Below are 10003 nucleotides of genomic sequence, written 5' to 3'. Positions count from 1 at the left end.
TATAACATCACTGGTGTAGACAATGCCTATTAAAAAAAAAAAAAAAAAAAAGGTAACAAATTTAGCTAGTATATTTTGGTTGATATTGTCAGTGCCTTAATTGGACAATGTGAGCACCTTATTCCGTGAATAAACATTTATATATTTACTTTTCCTGATAAAGTATTTGTTGTTTATAACAATACCAAAAGGCAAAAAAGGCCATGAATAACATTTATTTTCCAACTCATATCTTTTATTAGCTTCTTTGAGAAAACTCATTTTAAGTATTTAAAAATTAGCCACTAAAAGAAACAAGAATGCAGCATGAACATGGGAAAGCAAAAAAAAATAAGGATGTATGAGAACATGAAGCAAATGCTTAGTCTCAGAGATCAGAGGCTTAAAGGATAGATTAAAACCTTAAAAAAAAAAAATCCCAGTGTACTCAAGGAAAGAGAAGTCCCCTAACGCCCTTCTTGCTTATTTTCCCAATATGACACACAGCTGGGCCTACCTTACCACATTCTGGTTGATACCAATTTTAACAAATTTCTAATAAAGCCAAACTGGACTTAGTGCAGTCAACAATGGACTGTCTGTATGCCAAATGTATTCCTTGTATAACTGTGCTGTGTAATGGCTGAAATTGAGAAACTGGGGCAGAAGTATTGAGTGGTTCTAATGATTACCAAGGATCCACGATTTGAACGATTACCATGCACAAACGATCCTATGCAGATGACTGCTTAGTAACTCAGTATTGTTACACCGTGACCACCATTGACCAGGACCTCAAAGGAAGAATCATGAAGATCCTCGAGTTCCCATAATGTACATTTCTAACCATAAGTACAACACTGAGTGGATGCCAGATGATAATGTAGCCCCTTGGTTCTAATTCTTAAAAGACAAAGTTCCTCTGCTTTCCTTCAACCGACTTTCTGTTGCCAGTTTATTAAACGTGATCTAGCATGAATTATTATTCCATTCACCCATTTTTTCTATCATAAGCTGAGTATGGTTAAATACTTTTTGATGTTCTGAAAATATTTTTGTAACATTTTAAAATTTGTTGTTTATCTTCTAATAAATCAGATGACTGCTCACACACACATACACACACAAAAATTAACCACTAACTTTACAGTAAATTAACCACTAGGTAAACTGAAAAAAGGCTTACATAAAATAATTTAAAGATTTTACTGGTATTAAGTTTTATAGATTCATGTCCTATTTATCTCTATGTTCCAGACTAGCAGTATGCCTGGCACAAAACTTGTGTCCTGATAACTAAGTGACCTTATTCTAATAGATCTCAGTTTTAACTTGGTTTTCCCCTGAAGTTAACAGCCTCATCTTAACAGACACCCATAAGGGCTGACACCTTGACTTGTTCTGTGTCCCTAGCACCTGGAAAAGTCCCTGGCATACAGTAGACACTCAATAAATATTTGTTGTTCAGTGAACATATAATGATGGCTAATGTAATTACAGTGAATTTCAGAGTGAACACTAAATTTAAAGTAAGCATAATAATGAAATTAGTAAACTGTAGCAAGACAGATTTAACAAAAATCCTTTCACTATATCAGCATTTCCAACAGTATACTCTATTCCTCAGAACACTACTTTCACAGTCAAAGTTGAAGAGGTTTCTTTATTGCTTGATCTCTATAAACTATACTAATACTTTTTGTGAATCTTCAAGTCTGTAGCATCCTCCAAATTGATGTGACCACAAAATGTATTTTCACAATGCACCTAAAAAACTGATTCTGAGAATCTTACTCTGTGAAATGTTGCATTTGCTACATAATATAAAAACTGACATTTAACCAGTTCCCATGATGTTCTTCCTTAAAAGTTGAAACATATAAATCTGTACATATTAATATTCTACCTAAAAATTTAAAATATGGTCTTTTCTACTACTAGAAAACCTTAAGGACATATGAAAGAAAAAGTGTTCAAGATCTAGACAAAGTACCTTTTATTCTGATTTATAGAAATTCGAAACTCCAAACATGCAGCTTATAAGATCCACTGATCTTATATTTTAAAATAACATAATAGTTTTCTTTAAATCTGAGTTAGCTTGACTTGGCAATATCATTTCTCTTTATAAAGACCAATCATATTAATATGTAATAGAATTTTGATGTCTGATAATCCTTGCATATTGGTTAGCATCCAATTGAAATATCAGTATAGCTTTCATTCATGGAAGAAAATATTTTATTCAAGTTTCCAAAATAAATTTGAGGAATTATGTTAGGTTTGAATTGAAGAAAAAGGCCAAACTGAAATACGAAAACAAAGTTTTCATTTAGTGGAAGCTGAAATCAGTGTATACATTCTAATCAAAGATCTGTCCCACGTGGCATTTTTCAAGTTTTAAAGAGTCTACCAGGCCAAACCCTTTGCTGCCTTCACTGCTTTTGCTTTGTTTTTCCCCTTCCCTTTCTCTCGCTTTGCCTTCAGCCTTTTCCTTTGCCTCTGATTCATCCATATGGGGTACTGTCCATGCTGGTCTAGAAGACTCTTTTTGTTTCTCTTAATATCAGTCTCCATTTTCATGTCATCTGAATAAAAAATGGAAAAAACTATTAATACTCACAAATGATAACAACTCTGTTAAAAAGCACATTAATGTAATAAGAACATCAGAACTGAAAATGGTCTGAAACGAAAGAAAAAAAATCCCTTATTTGCAGATTGCACTAACACTCTGAAAATCCCTTATAATACATTCAATGGAATCCCACACGTGCTGCCATGTGTTCCTACAACCATGAAAGACATTTGTGAGAACTAGAGACATTATCTACTTAACCACTCAGAAACATTCTAAAGAATGTTGTCATGATTGTTCTTCTTTGGAATAGCAAAAGTTAAACAGCAAACATTCAGGATGTATGGCTTTGAGTTACTGCATTAGGGGTAAGTGTATGGTTCTGAGCAAATGTGAATTACAAGAACATTTCTCAGATTGTGTCTTCTTGAGCTAAATAAGATAGCTGAGCCAATAAGAGGTGTATTCACACATCTAATGGACAAGGCTTAGAAGCTGATTAGGGATGACTAACAAAGTGAACTTGAAAGAGGTATAGAAGTTAAGCAGCAGGCTTGTGATGACAGAGATGGGCAGACAACAGAGAAGAACTAACTGGATGTACCCTACGGCTATCAGAGTTTTCTATCCAGATAATACAGAGATCCGGGTTTACTAACAGGAGACTTGGCAGGAAGCTCAGTGCAACCATGCTGTGGTACATGCATCACCAACCTTATAAATTATGAAGGACATGCCCAGAATGTCCCTCCCTGGGAACTTATCAGGGTATACAAGGTCTTCTTCCATCATCTCTACTACCTGATATTTTATTAATCCATTTATCTGGTGTACTTTCTGTCTCCTCCAATACAATGTAAATCGCATTCAGATGAAGGCCATGTGTCTGATACTCATCATTGTTTCCACAGTACCTAAAAGAGTGCCTGCATATACTAGCCATTCAATAACTAGTTGTTGAATTAACATTTTAGGGCTATTCTAAGTTCTGGAAATATAGTGGTCCAAATGAGCTCTTTGCTCTCATGGAGTTTACCTTGCTGTGTTGAGGGGTGAATAATAAAGCAAACTTTAGTGTATGGTAAGCAACTTTTTAAAGAGAGGTACCAGAAACAGATTAATAGGACCTGGTAGACTCTGGTAAGCACATAGAAAGACAATGAGGTGCTTTATGCATGAAAATGATGTAATTTAATTTATATTCTAAAGATATAATACAGGTTGACAGATTAGAAATGAATTGGAAGGTAACAAGAGCTGAAGAAATAAAAAGGCTACTACCTTGGTTCAAAAAGAGCCAATGATCATTTAAAGTAAAAGCATAAAGTAGGAGAAAAATGGATAAATTACTGATGTATTTTGTAGATATTCAAGATATGTTAATGGTTTAGATGTGGGAGATAAAGAAAAAAGGGATTAAGGATAACTCCTGGGGTGGGGGGGAAGGATAACTACTGGGGTGGGGGTAAGGATAACTACTAGATTTGTGGCTTGAGAAACTGGGCTGAAGAAGTAGAAATATGGGAAAACATGAACTTGAGGGCAGAAATGAGGAAGCACACTAAAAGCCAGTAGATTACTAAATAAGAAGACTCCAGCACTATCAGTTCCATCCTCATTTAGCTCCTGAAATACACCAAAAATGAGGGCAGCCAGACATTCCCCCAGGTAGGAGATGAGGGAATTCCTCTCTGAGAATGACAGAAAACACCAGCAGGTTCTGAGATAAGAGATGTCCCACAATAAAATCTCCAAATACCAATCCAATCATTCTGCAAGTCCAACAGCTGATAAGCCTTCCTCCACACCTTGCCGCCTGCCCATGCAAGCTTCCAACCATCATTTTCACGCCTCACTTTTAAACAACTACTGATCACTAGACATTGGAGAAGTCTCTAACATGAAAGAAAGGGACCAAAACAAACAAAAATAAAAGGAATGGGAGGGAGGAGGATAACCCAAGAGGAAAGTAAGCAATGCAGAGTAGATTAAAATTTTAAAAGAAGCTGATTAGGGATGACTTACCCTCACTGTAATGAATACTAGCAGTGATATCACAGAAACTATGTATCCATTAAGAACCTGGGCCTACAATAAAGGAATACCATAAGAAAAAATTTTGGAAATTAAAAATATAAGGCAAAACTAAACTCAACACAAGAACTAGGAGATAAAGTTGAGAAAATATAATAAAAGAAACAGAAAACAGGAGAGAAAAGGATAAATCCAAGACTTAAAAGTAAATGGGTTTCTAGTCTCCAGAGTATATGACCTGAGATTGTATACATTAAAAATGTTTTGATTAACTCACTGCAATAAAATTAGTTATGAAATTAAAAAAAAAAAAACCTCATAACTCAACAACAAAAAGACAATCCAATTAAAAGGGAACAAAGGACTTAAATAGATCTATCTGCAAAGATAATATACAAATGGCCAACAAACCATATGCTCAACAATATTGAAACACCACTTCACACCCACTAGGATGGGGTAATAATTTTAAAAATATGAAATAACAAGTATTAGTGAGTATGTGAAAGAACTGGAACCCTTGCACATTGCCGGGAAGAACGTAAAATGGTGTGACTAATATAGAAAACAGTAAACAGCAAACAGATTTATTACATGACCCAGCAATTCCACTCATATATAACCAAAATAACTGAAAAGAAAATCTCATACACAAATGTTCACAGCAGCGCTATTCAAAATAACCAGAAGGTCTAAGCAAATCAAATGTCCATTAACCAATGAATACGTGGTTAAACATAAAATGAGCTATTATTAAGCTTTAAAAAGAAGAGAAGTACTGATACAAAGTTGTATGTAGATGAACCTCAAAAACACTACACTATGTGAAAAAAGTCAGACACAAAAGTTCATATATATGATTCCACTTATATGAAATATCCAGAATAGGTAAATTCAAAAAGGTAGAAAGCACATTAGTGGTTGCCAGAGGCTAGGGAGAGGGTGATGAGGGAGAAACTACTTCATGAGTATGAGGTTTCGCTTTACGGTAATGAAAATGTTTTGGAAACAGAGGCGATGGTTGGAAATCATCATCAATGTACTAAATGCTACTGAATTGTACATTTTAAAATGGCAAACTTCATGTTATGTGAATTTGACCTCAATAACGAAAGAGTGAATGGGTGCAGGTAGTGTGTGTACACGTGAGGAAACAGAGACAAGTGTTAAGAAGTTGCAAGGAGAGCTGAAATAAAGTGACAGATTGGGAGAAATGTAAGATCAAGGGAGGGATTTTTCTCTTTTTTTTGAAATGACACATCCCAGAACACATTTATGCTGCTGTGAATGACCCAGCAGAGAAGACAGACTGATGAGTAAGATGCATGAGTAGTCCTTGAGAATGAAAAATATTCAGAACACACATGAAGAAATTGGCCTTTGAGATCATTAATAAGAGTGAAAACAGACTATATATTCAAATTCTTATAGACTTGGACAGTGGGGAAGATAAGGGTTTTTCTATTGATCCCCACAATTTTTCAAAGACGGTAAAGTGAAAAGCTTCTTGTAATTTTCATTCATCGGGGGTGGGAATGGGATGGAATGGGAAGAGAAAATAAGAAATGATCATTTTGAAGAATGGGAAGCTTCTTGGATTGGAAGGCTGAGGAATGCTGCTCTCTTCCTTGACCACTAGACACCACATAAATATACTTCTATTTTAAGAGCCTAGGTATCATGAGTGCTTAATTTAGTTTGTTGCCAAAGTGGTGTATTAGAGATGTGAAAACCAATAAGTCTTTTCCCATACTAAAACTAGCATTATATATAGCCTCTAACTTTAGACTACGACTAAGACATAGAGGTCCCTAGACTCTATCAAAATCAAATACAAGGAAACTCTGATTTTCAGGGTGTAGGACTCTTAGAATGGGAACTATATCTTCCAAAGGGCAAAATGAAGAAAGATTCCTTTTATCCTGCCTAGTCCCTGACTAAATTATGTAACTTCCAATGAAAGTGTGTACAGGTTTGTCTACTCCTCTAGTACTATTTCTGAGACACTTAGGCTATCTGTGCAGGCATCAGAAGCCCACTCTGAATATCCCCAAACTGCCTATTCACATGACTTGGCTTTAAAATAGTTTAGCATAGAATCTCTATTAGCACTATAAACCTTCAAAGAATAATGTGGGCATGGCAGGAGGCTTGTAGAGGAGCATGTATGGATATGACCGAAAGAGTCGAAATGGGGAAAAGAGTCCCAAAAGGAACCTGATATAATTTTTTTTCTTTAAACGAAGCACATAAACTTACCTTTTTCATCTTTCACCACACATTGGGTTTTCTCTTCACAATTTCTGGGAACCACCACAGTTGCTATCTCTTGAACATCTTTCATTAAAACATCACTATCTACTTTAAGAATACTTTTAAGTCTGCTAAGCTCCTTTGGGGCATTCTTTTTTCTCTTTTCAGCACGCATCTTCCTTTTCCACTTACTCCGTAAGCTTTTAGCCATATTTTATCTGAAAAGTTAACAAAGATATTCAAAACTAAATGTTTACTATCAAAAAAAAGGGGGGGGGCAAAAGCTTGGAAAACCAGATTAGAAGGTATCACTACAAAACATGAACAAATGGAAGGTAAAACTCCCCCCTATTTTCATGATATGATAGCTTCATATGCAACTCGTGTGAGGATCAACATGGCATAAACGACTGTTAATTATTAAAAACACCAAATCAAACTCCTAGTGGTCACTGGCAAATTGTAAGTCAAGCCAATTCTGAAAGTTTCTGGAGTTTCCATACAAGATGCAGAAATTTAATGTCCCCCAAAATGCAAAGAGTATTATCACCTTACATTTATGCAACAACCAACAAATTACAAAATGCTTTTATAAATATTTTATTCTTGATTTCACTCAATCCTAAAAGACACCCACCCGTCTTCATTATCCACAAGTCAATCTTGCTATTTTAAACTTGTCTATTTCCACTCTAGCTTTTTCTCCACCCCTTAGTTCCAGCCCTAAGTCCTCCACAAGGTGGCTACTGTGAGCTTTTAAAAATTTAGCACAGGACTGCCTTTCTTACAATTCTTTCATGACTTCCCACCTCCTATATTCGAGATCTATAAGGTTGTGACCTGATGCCTCCTCAATTCTCATCTCACCCTCCACCTCACCTCCAAGTGCCAACTACATCTGAAAACAGTCCAATCAATGGCATCGTAGGGACAATGTGGGGATGTGATGAGGTGTGGGAAGGAAGGGATTACAGGGATCATAAAGTTTAAGAGGAAACTTTGGGGAACGACTTATAATACCATCTTGATCGTGCTGGTGGATTTATGTTTGTATACATACACATGTCAAAGTTTATATTACACATTTTAAACATATGCAGTTTGTTGTATTACTTATGCATTAATAAAGCAGTTATAAAAATCACTAATATATGAATCACTAAGACACGACTGGGGGAGGGGGGAGCCCAAACTATGTTCACTTTAATACCTTTACATTTGCTTTCCTACGCCTGAGAACTGCTCTTCTCAAGGCTTGCTCCTTTACTTCATGAAGTACCTCCAAAAGGTCTTCTCTGGCCCCGTAAGAGCCCCTCTTCTTTTTCCCCATCCTATTATCCTTTTCATTCCTTTTAATACGTGTTGCAGTCTGAAATTACTTATTTTCTGTCATCCCCAGTAGACTGTGACCTCCGTATGGCAGGGCCTTAAACAAGTCTTGTTCACCGTTAGAATCCCCAATACACAGCTCTTTGCACGTAGTAAAGGTTAAATAAAGATTTGTTGAATCAATGACTAGTGGAGTGATATTTTGGGGGACGCCAGCAATCACAAACTCACTCCGTTCCGTTTGCAACAACTCAAGCCCTGCAAGCGGCGGGGACAGAAGGAGTGCAGTAAACAACCATGAAGGCCGAGGTTAACCTGAGAGGGTCCGAACGACAAAGGATTCCAGTTCCCACAGAGCATCGAGAAGCCCGAGTGCCACCACCAAGACTATGAGACACCCTAACTCCTGAGGGACGCTTTCGTCTCTGGGCCGGGCTCAAGCTTGCCGAGAGGATAAGGCTTGAGACAAAATTGCCTACAAGAAGCGGAACTGAGTCCAAAGTCCTAGGCTTTACCGAACACAAGACGTAATAAACTCACCTGAAAATGCTCACAACCTCTTAGTCCGCACGCTCACGGCGACCGGAAGTCCCCATACTTCCGCCTTCCCGGCAGCCCTCTCCACTCCTCCGCCACCCCCGCGGGCGCGCGTTGCACGCCGGGAGTCAAAATGTCACGGAAACCCTCTAGAGGCTGGGTCTTCTGGAGTTGGGTGGTGACGCGCTTCCTGCCTTGGGTGTGAGTGCGGACCTTGGAGCTTGGCCCCTCCCAGACAAGTTCCAAAGTTGGGTTTGGAGAAGGCGGAAGAGAATCCCGGTCGAGGTTGGGGCGCCAGCTAGGCCTGTTTCCCGAGCGCGGCTGGAGTAGCCCTTAGATTTTAACCCAGAAGTGAACCTGGCAGGAGCCCTGCTTATCAGGTAAGGAGCTTAGAGCCGGCCTTTAGCTCTCACTTTCACGCAGTACTAATGGATTTCCTTTGACTGAATCATCTTATGGCCGAATTGAGATCATCTTTATTTGCAGCCCATACGTTTTCCCATCCCAGGCGATGGTCTCAAAGATGTACACATCTGTCAAAACTTACTAAATTGTACACTTTAATAAAGTACGTGCAACTTATCGAATGTAAGTTATACCTCAGAGCTCTTAACCCAACCAAGCCTTTCCCATCCTAAAGATAGTTCAGAGGATAAAATGATCAAACTAATTCAGTTCAACCAATGTTTACCTGGTTAATTACTTAACCTGTGCCATACACAATGTTAAGCCTAGGACAGCTGTTTTAGGTGAATATCACATTGGTCACAAACAACAGTACTTTTTATTATTTTACATAAGCTCCTAATAGCAGAGGCTTTGGGACCATACATCTGTGTTGTATTTTTGGTTCCAACACTTCCGTGTGAGTGATATTGGGGAGTCTCAAAGTCTGGACTTCCTTGTTGATAGAATGAAGGTAATACAAAATTGATCCTAGGTAGGTAGTATGAGCTAAATACATGGTAGCTTGTGTCATTTTTACATTATAATTTCAAACAAAGCACAGTACAATTTGTCAGTGGTGTTTTTTTTGTTTTGTTTTGTTTTGTTTTTTTTAGCGACAACGTATACTGAAACACAAGAAATGAATTGTCTGTTATGATGGCCTAGTAAATTCCTGCCTTGTTGCTAGTAAAGGAGAGTCTTTCTGAAACAATGTGTGGGTACCTCTTTTCTTTAAATGTATGTCTTTTAAGAAATGCTGCATTATATGGAAATTACTAAACTCAGAACATACCAAGTTTTTACAGAAGCTGGAAAAAGCCAACATTATTATAAAAAAAGCATTCC

General features: G+C 37.3%; 2 protein-coding genes and 1 pseudogene across 4 annotated transcripts in view; 2 read left to right on the top strand and 1 right to left on the bottom strand.

The window, feature by feature from the left end:
• Window positions 1–312: 312 nt before the first annotated feature.
• LOC107508208 lies at window positions 313–880 on the top strand (annotated as a pseudogene).
• A 1078-nt stretch (window positions 881–1958) lies between these two features.
• On the bottom strand, window positions 1959–8851 carry LLPH (LLP homolog, long-term synaptic facilitation factor). The gene is made up of 3 exons (XM_016139929.2): window positions 8714–8851; window positions 6851–7062; window positions 1959–2567 (listed from the first exon to the last, which is right to left on the bottom strand). Exons 2-3 carry the CDS (start codon window positions 7053–7055, stop codon window positions 2389–2391), a joined length of 384 nt encoding a protein of 127 aa, XP_015995415.1. The 5' UTR covers window positions 7056–7062; window positions 8714–8851; the 3' UTR covers window positions 1959–2388.
• Window positions 8852–8856: 5 nt separating this feature from the next.
• IRAK3 (interleukin 1 receptor associated kinase 3) overlaps window positions 8857–10003 on the top strand; it is a 74480-nt gene continuing 73333 nt past the window's right edge. Inside the window, exon 1 of one of the 3 annotated variants that reach the window (XM_016139925.2) lies at window positions 8857–9090. The gene's annotated coding sequence lies outside the window, so the exon portion shown is untranslated. The remainder of the gene's footprint in view (window positions 9091–10003) is intronic. The other 2 variants (XM_016139923.2, XM_016139926.2) reach the window with 2 other exon arrangements.

Source organism: Rousettus aegyptiacus, unplaced genomic scaffold (assembly GCF_014176215.1).
Source record: "Rousettus aegyptiacus isolate mRouAeg1 unplaced genomic scaffold, mRouAeg1.p scaffold_m13_p_2, whole genome shotgun sequence".
NCBI classification, from domain to species: Eukaryota; Metazoa; Chordata; class Mammalia; order Chiroptera; family Pteropodidae; genus Rousettus; species Rousettus aegyptiacus.
The sequence above is the reverse complement of the archived record's forward strand: the minus strand, read 5'-3'. Positions and strand labels throughout refer to the sequence as shown.